At 21.9% G+C, this 26496-nt stretch overlaps 2 protein-coding genes across 2 annotated transcripts in view; both read right to left on the reverse strand.

The window, feature by feature from the left end:
* LOC133635443 (uncharacterized) overlaps positions 1-2872 on the reverse strand; it is a 5700-nt gene extending 2828 nt beyond the window's left edge. Inside the window, 2 exon segments of the mRNA XM_062028661.1 lie at positions 39-871; positions 2859-2872. Coding sequence (XP_061884645.1) covers positions 39-871; positions 2859-2872 — 847 coding nt within the window.
* A 2149-nt stretch (positions 2873-5021) lies between these two features.
* LOC133635444 (elongation factor Tu-like) lies at positions 5022-26405 on the reverse strand. Its single transcript, XM_062028662.1, has 3 exons — positions 26397-26405; positions 5873-6206; positions 5022-5164 (listed from the first exon to the last, which is right to left on the reverse strand). The coding sequence occupies exons 1-3, from the start codon at positions 26403-26405 to the stop codon at positions 5022-5024; spliced, it is 486 nt and encodes a 161-aa protein (XP_061884646.1).
* Between the last annotated feature and the right edge of the window lie 91 nt (positions 26406-26496).

Here is a 26496-nt window from a genome sequence, read left to right on the forward strand (position 1 = left end):
GATTACTGTGGCAAATAAAAATAAGCGCAACGGCGCACGTAAAAAATACCATTCGGGTACTATTTGTGTTGGTGTAACCATAAAATCACCTAATATGTAATTATCTGGATGCCCAAAATAATTTGGTTGAAAAAATACAAAAAAACTAAAAAATAAAAATAGTAACAATCAAGAATATAAATCTTTTATTACAAAATTTATATAAAAATTTACATTATCTGTTCTTGATATTACTCCTAATGGATTATTTGATCCAAATTCATGTAGAAATATCAAATGTATTATTGATAACCCTAATATTACAAATGGAAATAAAAAATGCAAACTATAAAATCTACTTAATGTTGCATTTTCTACTGATAATCCGCCTCATAATCAATATACAAAATCAACACCTATTACTGGTATTGCTGAAAATATATTTGTTATTACTGTTGCTCCTCATAAACTCATTTGCCCTCATGGTAATACATATCCCATAAATGCAGTTGCCATCATACAAAAAAATATTAACATACCACTGAACCATAATACTTGCCTTGGATAACTATATGATCCATATAATATATGTTTTGTCATATGTAAATATACAATTAAAAAAAATATTGAAGCACCATTCATATGAATATACCTCACTAGTCAACCATAATATAACTCTCTATTGATATATTCTACAGAACTAAATGCCATGTTTATATCTGGCTTATAAAACATTGATAAAAACAAACCTGACACTATTTGTATAATTAAACAAAATAATGCAATAGAACCTAAACTCCACATATATGTAAAATTACTGGGAGATAAATAATTACCTAACCCTTCATATAAATTTTTAACTATATTTGTAGTTCTTTTTATTGTTCTCACCCTAAAAATTTTTTAATTTAATCAAGAAAACGGAACTAACTAACTTCCAGAATTTATCACCTTATATTCCAGAGTTTTAACATAAATAAACAACGTTTATTCTTAGATCAAATTTTGATATAAAAATATAAAAAAGTAACTCAAGCATAAATAAATAAATTATTAATTTTTTAAATTTTCTTTAAATATTGGTATAAGCTGTAATTTTTATACCACGCTTTTGTACTTTATTATAATTATTTCTCTTTTTTAACTTATAATTTCTATTTAATTTACTATTATCTTTTTTATTATAAATAAACTCAAATGATTTTAAAAGATCCACTAAAATATTAAATTTTGAAAAACTACTAAAAAAAATTAAAATAATCCCAAACAATATAAAATTTATATTAAAAAAAAAAAAGTTTACATAAAGAAAATAAATACTAAACAAAAAAAATAAAACTAATAAAATATATACACTAAAAACACCTTTTATGAATAACTTTAAATAACTATAAAAATTTACGATAATGTTATCAATTAAAATTAAAATCATTTTTTGTAGAAAACCAACTTCTATATTTACATAATAACTTTCCATACTAATATAAAATAATTTTATCAATATTTTATCAATATATAATTTATCAAAAAAAAAACCATTAAATATAATTTTAAAAATAACCCTATATAAACGATTATAATAATAATGTAAATTTTAAATCAAAAAAATAATAAAAAACAAAACCAAAAATAGAGACTATTAAAGGAATTAATTTTACTAAATTTGAGATATCAAACTCAATAAAAGTAATATTATAATTTAAAAAATTAATAAAGATACTGCTATTAAAAAAATTACTACCTAAACCAACAAAAACATCAAAAAAAAAATAACCTACAAAAAAACTAAAAAATAACAATAAAACTAAAGGAACGTACATAAAAATATCAGCTTCATGTATATTATAAATATTATTTTTTGAAACATTACTATAATTAAAAAAAACGCGCAACATTAATCTAGTAGAATAAAATGCAGTAAAAAAAGCACCTAAGATACCTAAAGAATAAGAAAAATACCATCAAAAAAAAAACGAACATTAGCAATTTCTAATAAAATATCTTTTGAATAAAAACCAGCTAAAAAAGGTAAACCTAATAACGCATAACTACCAAAAAAAAACCATTAAACTAGTTAAAGGTAAAAAATTTATTAAACTACCCATTTTCCTTAAATCTTGCTCATCACCTAAAGCATGAATAATTACACCCATACTTAAAAATAATAAAGCTTTAAAAAAAGCATGGTTAAATAGATGAAATAAACTAATAGTATAACTAGATAAACCACAACCTATAAACATATAACCTAATTGACTACAAGTGGAATATGCTACAATCTTTTTTATATCTTGTTGAAAAGCACCTATAATTGACATAGCCAAACAAGTTATAGAACCTACAAAAACCATAATAAATAAAATATTAGGTGAAAATTCAAATATTTTAGAACTACGTATAACTAAAAAAATACCAGCAGTTACCATAGTAGCCGCATGTATTAATGCTGAAACAGGTGTAGGCCCCTCCATAGCATCAGGTAACCAAACATGTAATATTATTTGAGCAGATTTACCCATCGCACCTAATAATAATAATAAACAAATAATATCAATTAATTTGACTTCAAAAAAAAAAACATCAATATAATTATTTAAAATATAAACTATATTATTGTTAATAACACCATAACTGACACTACCTAATTTTTGCAAAAAAATACAGATAACAATAATTAGACAAACATCACCTATTCTATTAATTAACATCGCTTTTATAGCAGCTAAATTAGCAGCAATTCTTGTATATCAAAAACAAATTAATAAATAAGAAGATAAACCAACACCTTCTCAACCAATCAATAATTGTAAATAATTATTTGCTGTTACTAAAACTAACATAAAAAAAGTAAATAATGACAAATAACCAATAAATCTTACAAAATAAGGGTCATTTTTCATATAAGAAAATGAATATAAATGGACTAAACTTGAGATAAAAAGAACAACTAAGACCATCGTTAAAGTTAAAGAATCATAAAGCAACCCTAAATTTATTTTTACAGAACCTAAATTTATTCAATTATGAAAATCAATATAAACTATTTCATTTAAGTAACCTACTTCAAAAAAACAAAAAAAACTAAAAAAAACTAAAACAAAAAAATTTATAACAACAAAACCCTTTATTACTTTTGTTGAAAATAAACGACTAAACTGGAGTATAATGGTGATATTTATTAAAATTCCAAGAAGTAAGTTTAAATACATATTAATTTTAAAATGTTTTTTCTTGTAATAAGTAAACTTGATATAAAAGAAAAATAGTAATTTAAAAAATTATCATTTAATTTTATAAAAAATTTGCTTAAAAATAATCAACAAATCAATTTACTTTTGGAAATAAAAAAAACGTTATTTAAAATAAAATTACGTAATCTTAAAACCTTATAAAAATTTTGAACATAAAATACACATATACTTAAATAAATAATCCCTAATAAGATTCCTGATCATACTATATTTGAAAAAAAATGGACATAATCAACTTGTGACATAATTTATTTTATCAAAACACAAATACTTAAATTATTAAAGACTTTAAAAATTAAAAAACTAATTAAACTAAAAAAAATATTTAAAATGGAAAAAAAAAAAAAAAAAAATTAATTTATTATTAAAAAATAAAAAATTTGTAAAATAAAAATAATTTAAATTTAAAAAATAACCATTTAAATAAAAATGTAAAAAATTTAACTTAGAATTAAATAACTCTAAATTAGAATTAAAAAAAAATAAAAATTTTTTTAAATTAGAAAAATAAACCATAAAAACTTTATTATATAAATTTAGGTTTTTATAATATTTAGAATTTCTATACCTAAAAAATTTTAAATTTCAATTTAAAAAAATAAAATTTAACTTTTGTAAATTAAAAGTATTCTCTATATTAATAAAATCTGTAGAAGTAACTTTATTAAATAATAAAAAATTTTTAGATTTTATAAACATATTATTTACTAAAAAAACCTTTTTTTGTAAAATTTAAAACTTTAACTTTATTCCTACTTTTCACTCGTTTTTTTACAGTAGTGCTTACTTTTGTTTTATGCTTAGGCTTACGCCTTGTAAAAGTAAAACCACCTAAACACAAACCTAATTGGATTTGGTAATAATTATAACTCTTAAAAAAAGATCCTTGATAAATACTTAATACTTTTCTTACGAAACAAAAAGGAACTAAAGAATTTCTTTGATAAAAAGTTATATTTTTTCTATTTTTTCTTTGCAAACTTTTAACTATAACTTCTCTATTTAAAAAAGGTAATTTATAAAGGGATCTTGACATTATTAAAACTACTAACTGTTTTTTTAAATTTAGCACGTTTACCCCAAGGTGTTTTTTGTTTTACAGGTTTTGATTTCTTACCTTCACCACCACCATGTGGATGATCTACAGGATTCATAGCAACACCACGTACAGTAGGACGTTTACCTAAAAGACGATTTATACCTGCTTTTTCTTTTCTTTCTAATTTATGCACATTATTTGAGACAAAACCGAAAGCACAAACACAATATTTGGAAAGTCTTACAATTTTACCAGAACCTAATTTTAAAAAAACAAAATTATTCCATCTACTATAAACAAAACTTCCAGTACCAGCTGCTCTAGAGAAAACACCACCTTCTGTAGGTATTGCCTCTATATGATGAACTCAATAACCTGTAGGTATTATATCCAAAAAACTGGAAAAATTTTCTTTTTTATGAAAAGTTCAACTAAAACCTTTATAATGGTCACCAACAGACATGCTATTTGGTGCAATTATATAAGAAAAAAGCCCTACAAAAAAAAAAAGAACACCAATAAAACCTGTATGTGTTGGTTTTTTTTCCAAAGTAAATAAACAACCCTCAGAACATAAAATACGCTTATAATCTATTATCCTATTTTGCTTAGAATAATTACTACTTTTATGATAAACAGTAATACGCCCATAAAAATTTTTACCAAACTTACCAGAAAAACCAACGGTTAATTTACTTAAAGCTCTATTTAAATAAAAATTTTTTTTTTTTAAATTAGAGTACATAACTTAATTATAATAACTCTAAAATTAAACCAGCACCTATTGTTAATTTACCTTCACGTATAACAAAACGAACACCATTAGTTAAAACAACAGATTTACCTAACTCAACTGTAATGATAACATTATCACCAGGTAAAACCATTTGTGTATCTTCACCTAGCACTATAGACCCGGATACATTAGTTACTCTAAAATAAAATTGTGGTCTGTAACCACTATAAAAACCTGTTTTACGACCACCTTCTTCTTCTGTTAATATATAAACTCTAGCCTTAAATTTATTTTTTTTCTCAACACTATCGGGTGCTGCTAGTACATCACCTCTTTTTATTTCTTTATTAGGTATGTTTTTTAATAAAACACCTATATTATCACCAGCTTGTGCATCCTCTAATACTTTTCTAAACATTTCAATACCCATACAAGTTGTTTTATATGACTTTTTACCTAATAATTCTAAATCCATACCTACTTTTAAAACACCCTTTTCTACTTTACCTGTAACAACTGTACCTCGACCTTGTGAAACTAAAATACCTTCAATAGGCATTAAAAAAGTATCATTTATTAACCTTACAGGCTCTGGTAACTTTGTATCTATTGTATCCATTAATTCCATAATTCTACCTAAATAACCTTCATCACCCTCAAGTGCTTTTAAAGCAGAACCACTTATTATAGGAACTTCTTCTTTTTGGCCAAAACCATATTTATCTAATAACTCTATGATTTCTAATTCTAATAAACCAACCATTTCTTCATCTTGCATTCGATCTATTTTATTAATAAAAACTACTAAAAATTCTAAACCTATTTCTTTTGCTAAAATGACATGTTCTCTTGTTTGTACTTGTATACCATCTGGTGCTGATACCACTAAAATAGCACCTTCCATTTGGCTTGCTCCTGTAATCATATTTTTAATGTAATCTTGATGCCCTGGGCAATCTATATGACTGTAATGTCTCTTATTTGTTTCATATTCGACATGTGTCGTATTTATAGTTATTCTACGTCTACGCTCCTCAGGGCTTTTATCTATTGCTTCATAATCTTTAAAATCTCCTAAACCTTTTAAAGACAGAGCATAAGTTATCGCTGCAGTTAAAGTTGTTTTGCCATGGTCTACATGGCCTATTGTCCCAATATTTGAATGTATTTTTGTTCTAATAAATTTTTCTTTTTCTTTTTTCTTAGCCATTATATTATATTATAATATATCGCATAAATTTATAACTTTTATAATAAACTTAATTTAAAATATTTATAAAAATTTTAATAAATATAAATACTTGTATTTTACTATAAAAAGTTATACTAAAACTTCGATTTTTTTTTAAAAAAAAAAACCGTAATCAAAAAAACCTAAGTTATTTAATAATAAAATTTTTTTTAATTGTGATAAATCATTACTAAATACTTTTAATAAATATAATTCAAACTCTTTAGGTAAAATTAACATATTTGATTCTAAACAAAAATGATTAGAAATAAAGTAAACATCTATATAAAAAAAAATAAATAAATTTTTCTGATTATTGATTAAATTACAATAATTGAAAATACAATACCATAATTTTTCAGTTCTATTATCAAGTACTGACATTTTTTTATAATCAAAAAAAAATAACTCTAAGTAAACTTTTATCTCAAATATAGTGTCTAAACCAAAAAAATTTACATCAGGCCTTTCAGTATAATTAGAACGCCAATTTATTTCTTTTATAAAAACCCAATAAAATTCATCTTGAAAATAAGCAAAATTATTAAATTTATAAGTTTTAAAAAAAAACATATCCCAAACATTAGCTGCATTTTTCATATAATCAAAATCTAAAGATCTAACAAAATCCAATTCATCACGGCGTGAAATCTCAACTAAATTCAAAAAAGTCATTTTAGGATCAATAAATAAATTATTTATACCATTAATAATTTTCAAATCATTGTAAATATTATATTTTTTATTATAAGAATGTATTTTTTGATAATTTAAACTTTTTAACTTTAAAGGAAAAAAATTTTTAAAAAAAAAATTTTTAAAATTTATATAACTATAAGATTTCTTAAATTTCAAATTTAAAGTTAAAAAACAAACTCTCCTTAAAATAAAATGTATTTTTCTTAAATTTATATCATTTTTTAAAAAGTGATAATAAGAAAAAATTGAAAAATAAATATTAAAAAAATAATTATAAATAAAAGTCACATCTTGGCCCAATAAAACAGAACAGGACTTAAATCTTAATTTAGATTTTTCAAATGAAATATAATTAAATCTCAAAAATAACCTATAAAAAAAAAATAAAGGTAAATTTAAAGTCAAATTAAGACCTTTTAATTTTAAATAATAACCATTTATAAATAAATAATTTTTTTTTAAAAGAAAAAATTCATAAATTTTTATATTATTAGATTTTAAAAAACGTTTATAAGCAGGTTTAGGTAATTCAGAAAAAAAAAAATAAACCGCATTAAAAAAACGAAAATAGTATTTATGATTATATAATGAGCTTAAATTATCTAAATTTACTTTGACAAAATTATCAAAAATATTATAATAATAATCAACTAAAAGTACAAATAATTTATCATCAGTATTTAAATAATTAAAAAGTACTTTAAAATTTAACTTAAAAAAATAAATAAATGATTTATTATTAACCAATAAACTTATTTTTTTTAAAAAAGAATTTATATTAAAATTCAACTTAAAGACTATTTTTAAAGAATAATTTAATTTTTTTAAAGAACTTAAACGTGCCAAAGAAGTATTTATACTATGACTAATTTTTTTTTTATAATTAGAAAGTTTATTACCAAAAAAAAAATTACTATAAAAATAATTACAAAAAAAAAAATAAATAAGTTCTTTAAAAAAAATAAATTCTTTTAACATAAAACAAACTTTTTTATAATTTTTTTTTCCTTTTAAAAGAATATTAACTTTAATTACATTATATTCATTAATTTTTAAAGAATTATTAATCAAAAGTGAATTAGATAGTAAAATAAAAGATTTTATATCTAAAAATGATTTAACATTATAATATTTATTACCCACATTAACCAAAAATAAAAAAGTTAAAAGAAAAAAATAAATATTACCAAATATTTCCAAAAAATTAAAATTTTTTATTGTAACAAATTTATTTAAAAAAAAAAAACGAAAACAAGGTAAAATATAAAATTTTATTAAAACGTTTTTTCTTTTATTAATTGATTGCTTTTCTTTTAATTTTATATTAAAAAATTTGAAAGATGCAACAGGTTTATATTTTAACTTTTTTTTAAAATGATCCAACCTAAACCAGCGATCTATACGAGATAATCAAAAAAAAAGATCACCAAAATGGGTTAAACGTTTATGTCAAAAAAATAAAAAATTTTTACGACGCTTTACTTTTAAAAAAACTACTGTATTAAAAAAAAAAACAATATAACGTTTATCTCAATTAGATAAACGTATTGCATCTAAAGCATCCATATCTTCTCGTAAATATTCTTCCAAAAAAAATAAGGTATATTGATAAATAAAACCATCATTATTAAAATAATAAAAAATAAAAAATGACTTATAAAAATCTATTAAATTTTTAATTAAAAATTTTACACTCATTTGTTTATAATACTTATTACTCAACAATTCATTACGATCGATATTTATATTAAAAAAAAATAAATAAGAATAATGATAATAATCAATACTATAAACCAATAAGTCAACAAATGAATTAAAAAACAATAATGTATTAAAAAACAATAAATCTAATTTTCGTAAATTATAAACAATTAAAGTTAATAAACTATCTAAACGATTAAATTTCTTTATATAAAGTAAAAAAAAATAATCTAATAAAATATTATCAAACTTTGTTAAACTATATAAGGAACCGAAACCTGAAATCACATTCACTTTCTTCTTATCTATATCTAATTGACTAAACATATAATATAAATTTTAAAATAATTAACACACAAAAATAGACGATATATAAAGTTATTATAAATATAAGATTATTAAAACTAAAACCTATAACTTTAAAAATAAATAAATATTTAAAAAATAAAAAATAAATTATTACTAAAATTAAATTTATCAATTTTAAATGAAAGACATACCTTAATTTATATAAATATTTTAATGTACTTTTTTTTACCATAATAATTACTTATAAAAAAAATATAAATTTTGTATTAAAAAATAATTTATTAAAATTATTAAATAAATTTATTGAATATTTTAAATCTAATTTTAAATTTAAAACATTTAATAAAAATTTAGTTTTTAATAATGATAAAAATATATTACTATTTAAATACTCCATATAATTAGCATATTTATTACAAATTAATAAAAAATAATTATGATTAATATTAAACTTTGTAATATTAAATAATGATTTTACATTATACTTTAATAAAAAAAAAATACTATTATACTTAAAATAAAATGTATAAATATAATTAGAATATAATGTATTAAATGTAAATGATAAAAAATAGAATAAAAAATAAAAACTAAAAAAAGCAACAAATATTAAAACTAATACTATCTTATTAAAAATATGTAAAAATTCAATTAAAAAAAACATTATATTTATTACTAAATAAATATTAAAAATGTAATTCATAATTTAATTTTTTATTTAAAATAACGATCAATATAAATTAAAGATCCTTCTTTAGTTTGCTTTAAAACAGAATAAGTATCAAAATTATTTCTAGCATAAATAAATACAATTACACAAACAATAAAAATAAATTGAACCTTAAACAAAATATAGCAATAAAAAAAAAGAAATCAAAAAATAAATTGAAATAGGGTTTCAATATTGTACAATTCATAACTTTCAATTATTTCATCGTCTCAAATATCTTTTAACACTTATTAATTTTTTTTAGTTAAAAAAGTTATCATATTTAATAACAAAGGTTGACCTTTTAAAACACTATGTAAAAAAAAAAGGTCTTTTATTTTAAAATAATCAAGAATTAATAATAAATCTTTTGTAAATAAATTTAATTTTAATTTTTCAAAAACTTCATTAGAATTATTTAATAGAGTAAAATAAGCTGATTGAAATAAATTTATAACAAATAATGATTTTTTCTTATTAAAAAAAGATAAATATCCTATATTATCTTGATAAACTAAGTATTTATCTTTTAATAAGTTTATATTAGTTGTATCTAAAACTAAACAAATTAATAAAATAAAAAAAATCACTAATCCTATTAAATTTATATAAGAACCAACTGTACATATAAAATTTCACCCAGCATACATGTCCGGATAATCAGGTATACGTCTTGGCATTCCTGAAATACCTAATCAATGCATTGGCAAAAATGTTACATTTGAACCTACAAATGTTAATCAAAAATGCAATCTACCTAAATTTCTATCATAAAATTTACCAGTAAAAAAACCTAATCAATGGTAAAAACCTGCAAATATTCCAAAAACTGCACCTAATGACAACACATAATGAAAATGTGCTACAACAAAATATGTATCATGAAATAATAAATCAATAGTATTATTTGCTAAAATCATACCAGTAAATCCACCAAAAGTGAATAATACTAAAAATGCTATTGCAAATAAAAAAGGTACTGTAAATTGTATTACACCACCATAAATTGTAGCAATTCATGAAAATATTTTTATACCAGTTGGTATTGCAATTATCATTGTTGCAACAGTAAAATAAGCTCTTGTATCTAAATCCATACCTACTGTATACATATGATGAGCTCAAACAAAAAAACCTAAAATACCTATACTACACATTGCATAAATCATACCTATTGGACCAAAAACTGATCTACCTGAATAATCAGATAGTGTATGACTAATTATACCAAATGCTGGTAAACTTCAGGATGACCAAAAAATCAGAAAAGATGTTGATATAATATAGGATCACCCCCACCTGCAGGATTAAAAAATGTTGTATTAAAATTACGATCTGTTAACAACATTGTTACAGCACCTGCAAGTACAGGTAATGTTAATAATAATAAGAAAGCTGTTACTAAAAACAGCTCATACAAATAAAGGTACTATATGGAAATTTAAACCAACATGACGCATGTTTATAATTGTTGTTATAAAATTAATAGCACCTAATAAAGAAGACACTCCTGCTAAATGTATACTAAATATTGCAAAATCTACACCTTTTTCTTCAAGTATGGATAATGGTGGATATACTGTTCAACCTGTTCCAACACCCAAACTTTAAAGCACCAAATAACAATAAAAAAAAAGCAGGCACTAATAATCAAAAACTCAAATTATTTAATCTAGGAAATGCCATATCAGGTGCACCTATCATGATAGGTGCCAATCAATTACCGAATCCTCCTATTAATGCAGGCATTACCATAAAAAAATATCATGATAAATGCATGTCCTGTTATTACTACATTATATTGCTGTCAATCACCATTAAAATATTGTATACCTGGATATGCTAATTCAGTTCTTATCATTATTGAAAATCATGTTCCAATTATTCCTGCAAATATACTAAATAATAGATATAATGTTCCTATATCCTTATGATTTGTTGACAAAAACCAACGCGCGAACATGCGTGAAAACTCACCACTAAATCTTGAGTTCCCATTATGCACTGATTTTTACAAAAATTACAAATAAATATATATAAAATAGATTAAAACCTGTACAAATAAAAAAAAAAATTATAACTCATGCATACTAAAAAAGAAACATAAATTATAATCAAATTATAATTTAATTATAATCCAAAAACATATTATAATTATTAATAGTATTATTGGCATACCCCCATACTTTCCTATTGTTAAATTATATATATATTTTATATTTTTATACTCTTTTCATGGCACACATTTTTTTATTGTTCATATAAATACTATTATTTCTAACAATCATATTAAAATATATATACTGATATTTATTATTATTACACTGTCTAAAATTAGATTTAACCCTAATAGTAACTTACTTATTTTTCCTACACTTAATCAAAATCCAAATATAATTCCCGGTTTTACTATAAACATAAAATAAAAACAATACCAAAATTTTTGAAACATAAACAAATGTATATAATTTACTAAATACTTGTTTATATGAAAATTATCAATGAATTTTTTTAATAAGTAACTCTTCATCTTCCAAACGCTCTATTTTTTTTTTGATAAATTATAAATATAGCTAGAATAAGAAAAAGTCTTCACAAAAAAAACCAATATCATTTTTTAATACACTATTAAATTTTTTTTCATAAAAATCCATGTCCGTTAAATCAAACAATGTAAATCATGGACATATAATAAACCCTGTTTCAGAAGGAGTATCTTTATCTTCTAAAGATTCATCATTTGGATAATAACTTACAAGTATTCTACTACTCGGATTGTACTTTCACCTCACTTTCTTCTGAATTTATTTCCTTTAATTTATTTATATAATATATATAAAATTTATTTAATTTTTCCGCTTCAAATCTTATTATCATATAAAAATACATTTATTTTGTCTAACTGAAAACAATAGATCAACCTCTATTGTGTTAAAAAGAGAAAACCCGTTAGGTTTCAATTTCATAAACAAAACTCGCAATTAATATCTTATAAATCTAATTCTAAATTTTTTATTATTGATAAAAAATACTTTAATTCTAAAACTAAATTTTCATATTCTTTTTTCTTTTTTTCTAACAACTCTTTTGGAATTTCACGAGTTCCCCATACATTATCTACATCTAACCCTAACTCATGCTCTATACGCATTATATACAATATATTCGTTTTTAATAACTTTAATATTTTACTTATTAAAAAAAAATATAATTCTTTACCATGTTCCTTAAAATATAATTCTGGTTGATCTCTATATATATTTTCCGTTTGCATACTTAAATCTTTATTCTTAAGCACATCCACTTGTTGTTTACTCGCTACTATATTTCTTTTTAATAAATTTTTATCTTCATAAAAAACACAATTCTTAAATATATAATCTGTTTCTATTAACTCATCGTATACAAACCTTTTTTCATATTTCGATATAAATCTTTCCTTAAGCAATCGCATTGACCTAGTTGTACCAATTTTAAAGTCAAATTCATCTAACTCTTCAATTGAATATGCAATACTTTCTAACAATATATAATACATAAATAAAAATATAATTCATTTAAAAAAATAAAAATATCCAAAAATTAAAAAAAAAAACGTTAAAATTAACCATACTATTAATCTTGATCTTACGAAAATATTTATTTTTTTTTCTATAAATTTTTTTTTACTTTTTTTTAACGTTATTACTAATATTTCTACAAAATTTTTTAATAAAATAAAAAAAAATATATAAACATGTATATCTATTCACTGCCATGCTTTCGTTTCAAAATAATTGTACTTATACATAAAATAACGCAATTTTGACATCAACTTTGCAATTAAAAATAATATGTCATTATAAATATAAATTAAATTTGTTCATTTTAATATAAACAGACTGACCTTATTTACTTTATAATTTTTTTTAAAAAATTCTTTTAGATTTTCTTCAAATATTGGTAATAATGCAAAATAATAATATAGTTTTATTCCAATAAATACTGCTAATGTACCAATAAACAATCCTATCCTTCAAATTAATAAACCAAATTTATTTGTAAAAAATGAAATTAATACTAAAAAAAAAACAGCAGTTCCAAATCAAAATAACACTTTTTTTTTTTTCTTAATCACTTATTTTATTAATATTACTAATTAAATCTATCGATTCAAAACTGGGCACAAATGCACACCTATAAAAACCTACAAAATCCTTATAAACTGCTCTATCCGTTATCTCTTTTAGTAAGTCTATATTTGTACGTACTGGTATTATAATTGGGTTATTACTTATATTCAAACGATCTACTGTAATCTTATTTAAATCTACAATACTAATATTATCGCTTTCTCTATAACTACTAATTCTATCCTTTACAAAACTATAATTTGGATACTCTTTAAAGCCACCACTAAATAATTTATGACGATAAGTACCTCCATCTAATGCGTCTTCCCTTACTACTATACTAAATCTTAATCCACTTTCTACTATATCTTTCGCAGAATCAAAATTAACATCTAAACCTTGCTCTTTCAGTATTTTAACAAATTCTGGTGTCATATATTCTAAAGACTTTATCTTAGATATTACTTCAGATAAAACATTATTAAAATTTGAACTTAATAATTCTTCCTGGTTAGATACAATTATATATTCTTCTCTATATAATTGTAATTTCTTATCATCATTACAATTCTCTATCTTATTATATCAGTTTTTTTTATTTTTTATAGCACGATTAAGAGAATAAATATAATTTACCCACGCTGCTAACTCCCTTTGCAACATTATTACTTGATCTAAATTTAAACCTTCCACACCTCTAATTGCGTTCAAAAATATATAAGAATCTAAATCTAAATTATTTAAATTCCCATCTGCAGATTTTATCTTGCTATATCATACATTTTTTGTAATATTATGTGTCCCTGTACTTGTAATCAAATGCTTATGATTTAATGACTTATCTAATATATTCATATTATTATCATAACCTTTACTATTATTCTGATTTGATAACTTGTTTTTCATATAATTACGATTAATCATCTTTAATATATCCAAATCAATCGACACTTCCTCTGTATAATGTCCTGTATTTTCCTTGAAAGCATTGTTAGAATGTGGTGGCTTTTTTCCACCACCATTTCCACCACCTGAATAATGACGATTACCACTTATAACTGAATTTCAAATTTTTATACCACGCTTTATTACTTTATTATAAGTATTTCTCTTTTTTAACTTATAATTTTTATTTGATGTTATTTTAATCATATTTTTAATGTAATCTTGATGCCCTGGACAATCTATATGACTGTAATGTCTCTTATTTGTTTCATATTCGACATGTGTCGTATTTATAGTTATTCTACGTCTACGCTCCTCAGGGCTTTTATCTATTGCTTCATAATCTTTAAAATCTCCTAAACCTTTTAAAGACAAAGCATAAGTTATCGCTGCAGTTAAAGTTGTTTTGCCATGGTCTACATGGCCTATTGTCCCAATATTTGAATGTATTTTTGTTCTAATAAATTTTTCTTTTTTCTTAACCATTATATTATAATTCAAAAACATATGAATATTATTGGTATATACCAATATTCTTCCAATATATTTTTTTTCATAGAAACTAACAACATTCTAAAACTTTTTTTACTTTGTCTATAATTAGATTTTTTTTTTAATACTAATGATATATATAAATATAATTCTAATATAAATATTATCATAAAAATCACTATATTCATTAACACTATTGTATTTAATACCAAATTCAATCTTAACAATCAAATATTTATTTCATCTAAATATAATCCAAAAATTATTATTGGTTTCAAACTAAAAACAAAATAAAATAATTGCACATAAAGGTGTAACTTATAAAAATCTATATAATAACCTAAATATTTAAATATACTTGAACTAAAAAAAAAATCCTTTATTATATCTTCATGGTACGTTAACTTTACCAAAGGAATACCATATGTACAAACTTCCGGTCTAGCAATTGATATATTATTAAATTCAACATTTAATATACTATTAATATAATATATAACTTTTTTATTTAAATATACAATTTTTTCTTTATTAAAAAGCAATTTATCCAGTTCTTCATCAGTAATTAAGCTTTTTACTTTATTAATAGTTAAATAAAAACGAAAACTATTATTTTTTAAACAATAATCTAAAAAACTATTACTATAAACATTATATTCTCAATTGTTTTCTTCTTTATTTATTGATCTTAATTTTCTATAATAATTTTCATATACTTTTTTTAATTGTTCTCTAATTATCTTATTATCATATTTCATTTTTTTTATTTTTCTTATTTCAAACAAAAAATAAATAGTAACTTCTTCAAAACCAAAATAGCAATCACCTGGCATCTCGTCTGCAAATTGATCACAAACATAATCTAAATTTATTATATAAAAATCTATTTCATTTTTTTTTAATACCTCAAAAAAAAATTTTAATTCTCATAATAACTTTTCATATTCTTTTTTTTTTTTTATTAGTTTTTCTTTTTTTTTTTTTTTAACTCGCGTCTCTTCTAATAACAACTCCTGTTCTATTCTTATTATATATAATATATTATATTTTAATAAATGCAATATTTTACTTACTATACAATAATATATATCATTACCATATTCCTTGAAATATAATTCTGCCTGATCATTATATAAATCCATATCATTCATTCTTAATTCTTTACTTTTATAATTATCTATTTGCTTTTTTGTTGCATATCATTTTATTTTTCCTATTTCATAATCATCTTCATAATTACAATTCTTAAATATATAATCTGTTTCTATTAATTCATCATATATGTTTTTTTTTTTTTTCATATATTTATTCTGAATTGATAACTTATAATCTTCCGAATTATAATCCATTAAATAATTATTATATGAATACCCATATAATTCTTTTCCACTATATTTACAACTCCTTAAAAATATATAATATAAATATAAGAATACAATTCATTTTATAAAAAAAATTTTTCCAAAAAATAAAAATAAAAAAGTAAAAATAAATCAAAAAATAAATCTCGATTCTATAAAATCAATAAGATTTTTTGTTATAAAAAGCTTTTTACTCAATTTTAATTTTAATACTAAAGTTTTAATGTAATTAAGTATTATTATAAAAAAAATTATATATACAAAATTTTCAAAAAATTTCCATAAAATATTTTTATCAAGGCCGTATCTAAAAATAAAATATCTTATATTAGAAATTAATTTTGTTATTATTATTAAAATATCATTATAAATATAAATTAAATTTGTTCATTTTAATATAAACAGACTGACTTTATTTATTTTATAATTTTTTTTAAAAAATTCTTTTAAATTTTCTTCAAATATTGGTAATAATGCAAAATAATAATATAGTTTTATTATAATAAATATTGCTAATGTACCAATAAACAATCCTATTCTTCAAATTAATAAACCAAATTTATTTGTAAAAAACAAAATTAATACTAAAAAAAAAACAGCAGTTCCAAATCAAAATAACACTTTTTTTTTTCTCTTAATCAATGACATTGGACCAATCTTTTAAATCGAAATCAGATAAATGCTCTTCTTTACAAGTGTAAAGATAATCTTTTTTATAATATTTTAAAGAATTAGAATAACCACTTCACTTATACTTTTCTAAAAAACCATCAGGGTAAACATATTGGCGATACTTCAAATCTTTTAATTTTATGTTATTTACTGTAATTTTATTTAAATCTTCTAAAGATAAAATAAACTTTTTAACAGGTATATTATATTTATTAGATAATATATAATAATCTCTTTGATTTTTTATATTTAAATAAGTTAAATACATTTTTGAATATTCACCTTTCGTTAAATTATGTGGTATTATTGTTACACTAACTGCAGCAAAAGCATAAACTATATCACAAGCAATAGCTTCGGTAACGTCAAAACTTAAACCTACTTTATTTAAATTAAATATAAATTCAGGCGTGATTACTACACTTTTATACAAATTCAAAAGCATACCATTTTCTATACTCTGAATAAGATTTTCTAAAATAGTAAACTTATCATAGTCCACGATGTCTTTATTTTTTTTTAAAAATAAAGCATTTTTTTCTTTTTTTAATTGCTTTAAAGATGCAAAGTACATTTGTATTTTTTTTATATTTTCATCATTTAAATGTTCTTTGCCAACAATTAAATTTAAAAGCGGTGTATTTGGACAAGTATATGAACTGCTATTACAGTGGATTTTAACAAAACTACTATTTGTATGCGTCATACTTAATATACCATCCTCTGTATATATACCAGGATGTTGTCCACCCTTTTTTTGTAGAAGGTGTTCGTCATTTTTTTGTTTAGGAAGTCCTTTTGTATAACCAGATTTAAAAAAAGATTTTATATCAGTAGAATAACTTTTTAATATTTTATTTCAATCAAATTGATAATTATCAGTTTTTGAAAAATTACGCTTATTTTCTAAATTTTTTAACGTTTTATTACTAGATACACTTTTTTGACGGCTAAAAAATGCAAAAACTCAATTATATCGTTTTTGTATATAATTTTTTTTTAATGATATATATTTTTTTTTCTTAGAATTATTATTATAACTATAATATTTCCTTTTTTGGATTTTCTGTATATTATTATTTTTAAAAATACATTTTAATTTACAACTTATTTTTCTTTTTTTTAAAACAAATAAAAAATAAAAAATAAAACTAATAAATATTAAAAAAAATACAGTAAAATATATATATATCAAAATAAATGCGTATCCTGTTATTACTACATTATATTGCGGTCAATTACCATTTAAATATTGCAAATGGGGATATTCTAATCCCATTCTTATCATTAACGAAAATCATGTTCCGATTATTCCTGCAAATATACTAAATAATAGATATAATGTTCCTATATCCTTATGATTTGTTGACAAAAACCAACGCGCGAACATGCGTGAAAAACAACTACTAAACCTTAAGTTCCCATTATGCACTAAAAAAAAAAATACACTATTATATTAATAAAATAAACCTAAATAAAAAAATTTATAAATAAACAATTCAAAAACATATGAATATTATAAATGTTATTGGCAAATATCAAAAGTTACCCCATGTTATATCTTTTAAATAGTGTAACCTTATCCAAAGACTTTTATCATCTTCTATATAACCCAATCTTTTTATAAAGATCAATGATATATATGTCCAGAAATCTAACGTAACTATTATTGTTAAAGTAACTATATTTATTAACACTATTATATTTAATACCAAATTCAATCTTAACAATCAAATATTTATTTCACCTAAATATAATCCAAAAATTATTATTGGTTTCAAACTAAAAACAAAATAAAATAATTGCACATAAAGATGTAACTTATAGAAATCCATATAATAACCCAAATAAGTATAAATATACGATTCAAAGATTAAATCTTTTATAACTTGTTCATCATACGTTAACTTTTTATTAAGCAAAAAAAAACTATTAAACTTTGGATGAACTATTGACATATTATTAATTTGAGAATCAAGTAAACGAGTACTGTGGTGTATGTAAATTTTTTCTAAATACTCGTCTTCTGTATCTTTAACAAATAATTTATCAAACTCATCTTTAGTAATTAAATTTTGATTTAACTTATTAAGTAAATTAGTAGCTATCTTTAAACTGGAACTATTATCTGTTATATTATAAGATAATAAACTATTACTACAACCATTATATTCTCAATTGTTTTCTTCTTTATTTATTGATCTTAATTTTCTATAATAATTTTCATATACTTTTTTTAATTGTTCTCTAATTATCTTATTATCATATTTCATTTTTTTTATTTTTCTTATTTCAAACAAAAAATATTTTTTTATTTTATTAAAATCATAATAAGTATCTAATGTAGTAAAACCACCCAATGTATCAAAATTATCTAATAAATAATCTAAATTTATTATATAAAAATCTATTTCATTTTTTTTTAATACCTCAAAAAAAAATTTTAATTCTCATAATAACTTTTCATATTCTTTTTTTTTTTTTATTAGTTTTTCTTTTTTTTTTTTTTAACTCGCGTCTCTTCTAATAACAACTCCTGTTCTATTCTTATTATATATAATATATTATATTTTAATAAATGCAATATTTTACTTACTATACAATAATATATATCATTACCATATTCCTTGAAATATAATTCTGCCTGATCATTATATAAATCCATATCATTCATTCTTAATTCTTTACTTTTATAATTATCTATTTGCTTTTTTGTTGCATATCATTTTATTTTTCCTATTTCATAATCATCTTCATAATTACAATTCTTAAATATATAATTTGTTTCTATTAATTCATCATATATGTTTTTTTTTTTTTTCATATATTTATTCTGAATTGATAACTTATAATCTTCCGAATTATAATCCATTAAATAATTATTATATGAATACCCATATAATTCTTTTCCACTATATTCACAACTCCTTAAAAATATATAATATAAATATAAGAATACAATTCATTTTATAAAAAAAATTTTTCCAAAAAATAAAAATAAAAAAGTAAAAATAAATCAAAAAATAAATCTCGATTCTATAAAATCAATAAGATTTTTTGTTATAAAAAGCTTTTTACTCAATTTTAATTTTAATACTAAAGTTTTAATGTAATTAAGTATTATTATAAAAAAAATTATATATACAAAATTTTCAAAAAATTTCCATAAAATATTTTTATCAAGACCGTATCTAAAAATAAAATATCTTATATTAGAAATTAATTTTGTTATTATTATTAAAATATCATTATAAATATAAATTAAATTTGTTCATTTTAATATAAACAAACTGACTTTATTTATTTTATAATTTTTTTTAAAAAATTCTTTTAGATTTTCTTCAAATATTGGTAATAATGCAAAATAATAATATAGTTTTATTCCAATAAATACTGCTAATGTACCAATAAACAGTCCTATCCTTCAAATTAATAAATAGAAATTATTCGTAAAAAACGAAATTAATACTAAAAAAAAAACAGCAGTTCCAAATCAAAATAACACTTTTTTTTTTTTCTTAATCAATAACATTTATTAAATATATTATTTTAAATAATAAATTTAATTTATTCAAATAAAAAAAAATAGAATAAACATAATTTAAATATTGCAAATGGGGATATTCTAATCCCATTCTTATCATTAACGAAAATCATGTTCCGATTATTCCTGCAAATATACTAAATAATAGATATAATGTTCCTATATCCTTATGATTTGTTGACAAAAACCAACGCGCGAACATGCGTGAAAAACAACTACTAAACCTTAAGTTCCCATTATGCACTGATTTTACAAAAATTACAAACAAATATATATAATTCTAAACAAAAATAATTAGAAATAAAATAAACACTAATATAAAAAAACTAAAATTTATATTATGCATAAAAAAATTATAATATATAAGTACGAAAACTAAATTTCCTATACTCTTGTAACAAATTTATAGGAATATTTTTTATCCTTGATTTTTCAAAAAAATAAACACACTCGTAAAACCCAGTTAACGGATAATTTTTTTTTAAAGGATGGCCTTTAAAACCGTAATCAGTAAGTAAACGTCTATTTATTTTTTTATTAACTAACTTAAAATTAACACCAAATTCATCTCAGACTTCACGTTCTAAATACTCAGCGGAACTAAAAATAGAAGAAATACTATCAATATTTTCATGCTCTTTTAAGAAAATAGTAACAAAAAAACGAGTATTATAATAAATACTTAAAAAAACATAAGTCATTTTATAACGATAAATATTAGAAAAAAAACAAATATCTTCACATTTTATATCCATTAAAAGATGCATATTAAATAAAGAACTGAACTTTAAAAATTTAAAAAAAGAAGTAATATTAAAACGATTTTTTAAATAAATGTGTATATAAAAATCGGAAATAATAAAGTAATTAATAAAATTTATAAAGTTAATATTTAAAAAAATTATATTTAAATTTTTTTTTATGTGCTTAACTAACATTTCAATCTAAAGAACCAGTTGTTAATTCGTAAACAAATCCAATGAAAAGTATAATTAAAAAAAAAAACATAATAAAAATACTAAAAAATTGTAAATCAAAAAAAATTATTATTCAAGGAAATAAGAAAGTAAGTTCTAAATCAAAAATAATGAACAAAATAGCAACAAGATAAAACTTTACTTCAAAACGGGTTCTTGAATCACCATAAGGGCTAAAACCACATTCATATATAGATATTTTTTCCTCATCATATAAACGAGGTGTTAATAAAAAAGATAAAAAAAACAAAATTAAAACTAATATTAAACAAATAAAAGAATATTTTAAAATCATTACATAAGAAGCAAACACTATACTAAACAAAATAAAAAATAATTAACTAAAAAAAAATATTTTATTAGTAATTGTGGGAAAATACCAAATAATATTGTAAAAATAACAAAATTTATCAATAATACAAATTCACGCCTTGAAATATCATTGTAATAACGAATAAACATAGCATTTATACCCCCGTGAGCCATTCTATTATATAAAAATAATGAATAACCTAAAGTTAATAATAACCCTATAAATAAAAAAATTATAACTAAAATATTTACATTTAAAATAGATAAAAGTATTATAAATTCACCTACAAAATTTATAGTACAAGGCAACCCAAAATTTGCTAATATAAAAACAAAAAAACTAACACATCATAATGGCATCAAAAAAAAAAGTGCACTATAATAAAAAACAACTCTTGTTTTATAACGTTCATATAATATACCTATTGCTAAAAACAAAGCACTAGCTACAATAGCATGTGCTACCATTAAAAAAAAACTACCCAATAAACCAATAAAATTTTTTGAAAATAAACCAAACATACCAAAATTCATATGTGATACAGAAGAATACGCTATAATTTTTTTTATATCCAATTGAACCATGGCTGCTAATGATGGTAAATAAAAACCAATTAAAAATATAGTAAATAAAACTATTATAAATCAACCATCTAAAAAAAAAAAAATTAAACGTAAAAAAGCATAGAAACTTAATTTTAATAAAATACCTGCTAATAATATTGAACCCATTGTTGGCGCCTCTACATGAGCCTCAGGTAACCATAAATGTAAAGGTACTATAGGTATCTTCACTGAAAAACCAAAAAAACAAAAAAAAAATAATACATTTTGATTTAATAAGAATATATTTATACCATTTAAAAAAATAAAATTAGTACTTCCAACACAAAAATATAAATACAAAAAGGTAAATAAGGAGAAAATAGAACCAAATAACGTATACATCAACAACATATATGCTGCCTTTATACGCCTTTTTCTACCACCCCATAGACCTATTAAAATAAACATGGGTATCACTATCGATTCAAAAAAAAAAAAAAATAATAATAAATCATTTACCATAAATATATTTATCAATATTATTCAAATTAATATTAATACTACATAAAATAAATTTTCTTTATATATTAAAAACCAATTTAATAATAAACAAGTTATTAATAAAAAACTAGTTAATAATAAAAATATGATTGATATGTTATCTATACTTAATATGTAACCTATATTTAAACCATCGACATAATTTACCATAACATTACTAAAAAAAAAACTATAATCCAAAAAACTTACCAAAAAATTAAAACATAAAATTAATCCTAATATCAAACAAAAATAATTCACTATTTTATTCCATTTATTTATTCCTAAATGCATTTTTCACTACTAAATTTACTTTCACTTATTCTTTTTTACTACCTCCACTTTTTTCAAATTTAAAGACTTTAAATCATTTAATTCTACTTTTTTTTTTACACTTTTTTGACTCTTCACTTATAATTATACAACGTCATATACATCCACTTACATTTAAAACAATACTTTTTACTAATATAAAAAATTGTTTATTATATTGGTAAACCCAAAACATTTAATTACATACTATAAATTTTTAATACAGTTAAAATTTACAATTCATAAAAATTTTTCGAAAATCATGTTTCGATAAACCTGCAAAAAAGATAAATAAAAAATCATATGACTAAACCCTGTTTAGTTAAAATTAGCTAAATATTTTACAATACTTACACAAAAAAACTATCTAAGTAATAATCTATTACTAGGATGAAAGAATAAATTTATTTAAAAACACTCTAACTTAAATTAATCAGTTATTATATTTAGTATATTTAGCTACTCGACTGTACCAAAAGCATGATAACCGAACCACCATAGATATACTCTTTTATTAAATATTGTTTACTTTAAATTAATAAATTTAAAGACAACCCAGTCCTTGCGTACTAAGGAAGATATAATTCAATTCTTTAAACTTTTAGTAGATAGGGACCAAACTGTCTCACGACGTTCTGAACCCAGCTCACGTATCACTTTAATCGACGAACAGTCGAACCTTTGGTATTACCTACTTTACCAGGAGGTGATGAGCCGACATCGAGGTGCCAATCGGTCCTGTCGATAAGGACTCTCAAGAACCATTAGCCTGTTATCCCCGGCGTAACTTTTATCCGTTTAGCGATAGCCCTCCCTCACAGAACTATCGGATCACTACAACCAACTTACGTTCCTGTTTTATAAGTAAATAAAAACAGTCAAGCATACTTATGCTGTTATGCTAATATATCAAATATTATTTTAATATAAAGTATACCTTTGTACGCCCCCGTTACTCTTTAGGGGGCGACCGCCCCAGTCAAACTACCTACCAAACCATGTCCTAAAAAGAAATATAATTAGTTAGTCTATTCATAAAAAAAGATACTATTTCAAGGAAGCCTAACGCAATCAATTCCAAAAGAAATTGAGGCATAATAAGCTCATATCTATCCTGCGTATTTGATATAAATAAACAATATTTGATTGTAGTAAAGCTGCACGGGGTCTTTCCGTCCCACTAAAAGTACTCTGAATCTTCACAGAGATTTCAATTTCGCCAAGTCAATATTAGAGACAGTAGGGAGGTCGTTACTCCTTTCATGCACGACAACAATTAATTGCCGAGGTATTTCGCTACTTTCAGACCCTCAAGGTTAAGGCCGTCGTTTACCGGAAGCTTATATCTATAGCGATGAACTACAAAATAATCACCACACGGCACCGGACAGGAGTCAGATCATATACATCATTTTAAAAATTTAGCATAATCCTGTGTTTTTGATAAACAGTCGCCCCCCCCATTTCTGTTACAACTTAAAATCCAATAATTACATTAAATAACCAAAGTTTTCTAATTAATTTCTAAACTTTAAGATACTTTTTCTCCCGAAGTTACAAAGTCATTTTGCCGAGTTCCTTTAATATTGTTCTCTTTACACCTTAGCATACTCTGCCTGATCACCTGTGTTGGTTTTTAGTACGGTTTTTTAATTAAGCTTTTTTATATACACAAAATAATACAAAATTTAATCTAATAAAAATCATCCTATTATTTTATATAATCACTTTAATTTAGTATATTAATATTAAACATATTACCCATCAAACTCAGAACTACCTTATTCTTAGGGGCCGACTAACTCTTAGTGGTTTAACCTTGCTAAGAAAACCTTGATCTTACGGTGATAATGGTTAAATTTAAACTTTCAAAATAATTAATTATTTTAAAACTTAATACATTATTTTTGCTACTCATGTCAGCATACTTACTTCTGATATTAACAAAAAACTTCACAATTTTTCTTTACAAATATACAGAACATTCTACTACCAAAATAAATTTTTATTTATTTTTTATAACTTCAATCTCAAGCTGAATAGTCTCTATACATTGTCGACCTATATTAAATTTTCTTTATTAGTGAGCTGTTACGCTTTCTTTAAAAGATGGCTGCCTCTAAGCCAACTTCCTAATTTTTTTTATTTATATACGATCTTATGCACTAGGCTAGAATTTAAAGATTTTAGTTTATAATCTAGGCTTTTTCCTTTTTGTCCGACGAATCTTGAACCCGTAGACTGTTTAACCTTCTTATTTCATTTAAAATATTCTAGGTTTTAATAATTTTGAAGAAGCCTGAAAAGACGATCCCCTAGATTACTAAGTGCCTTACCCTTTTAAAGAAAAAGAAAATACTCTACTTACATAGATTTCGTAGAAAACCAGCTATCTCCAAGTTCGCTTAGCTTTTCACTCCTAACCACAGATCATCCCAATCTTTTGCAACAGATAAGGGTACGGTCCTCTAACTTAATATCAACCTGCCCATGGTTAGATCACTTGGTTTCGGGTCTAATTCATATAACTATTTTACTACCTTTAAGTAGTTTCGCTTTCACTACATATACATTTTTTTCAAATTTATATTCGCTACATAAATTAACTCACTGACCCATTATGCAAAAGGTACGCTGTCATATATTTTATATACCCCAACGGCTTATAAGTAAAAAATTTCAATTCTTTTCAACATTCCTCTTTTTAGGATGCTATTTCACCTTTCCCTCACGGTACTTGTTCACTATCGGTTATTATTTATATTTAGGTTTAGTAGGAGGTTCTACCTTTTTCAAACACACTCTCACATACAGCGTTTTACTCTTTAACTTTTTTTTTTACAATATATCAATACGGGACTTTTTTTTTGTTAAACCCTCTCTGGTAAATTTTTATTATTTTTCGATATATTTATAAACCATTACAGACCTTCTCCATTTTCGCTCACAACTACTTACGGAATCTTTATTAATTTCTTTTCCTTTAACTACTAAGATGTTTCAATTCATCAAGTTTTCTCCACAAATAT

The sequence above is a fragment of the Entelurus aequoreus genome, linkage group LG19 (assembly GCF_033978785.1).
Source record: "Entelurus aequoreus isolate RoL-2023_Sb linkage group LG19, RoL_Eaeq_v1.1, whole genome shotgun sequence".
In the NCBI taxonomy this organism is placed as follows: Eukaryota; Metazoa; Chordata; class Actinopteri; order Syngnathiformes; family Syngnathidae; genus Entelurus; species Entelurus aequoreus.

Bases quoted from the DNA above. Each gene is read 5' to 3' on its own strand.
- LOC133635444 (XM_062028662.1), bottom strand. The intron at 5,165-5,872 runs GTATACAAGTAC...TGCTAGGTGAAG, and splicing joins AGTGGTATCAGCACCAGATG to ATACACAAATGGTTTTACCT.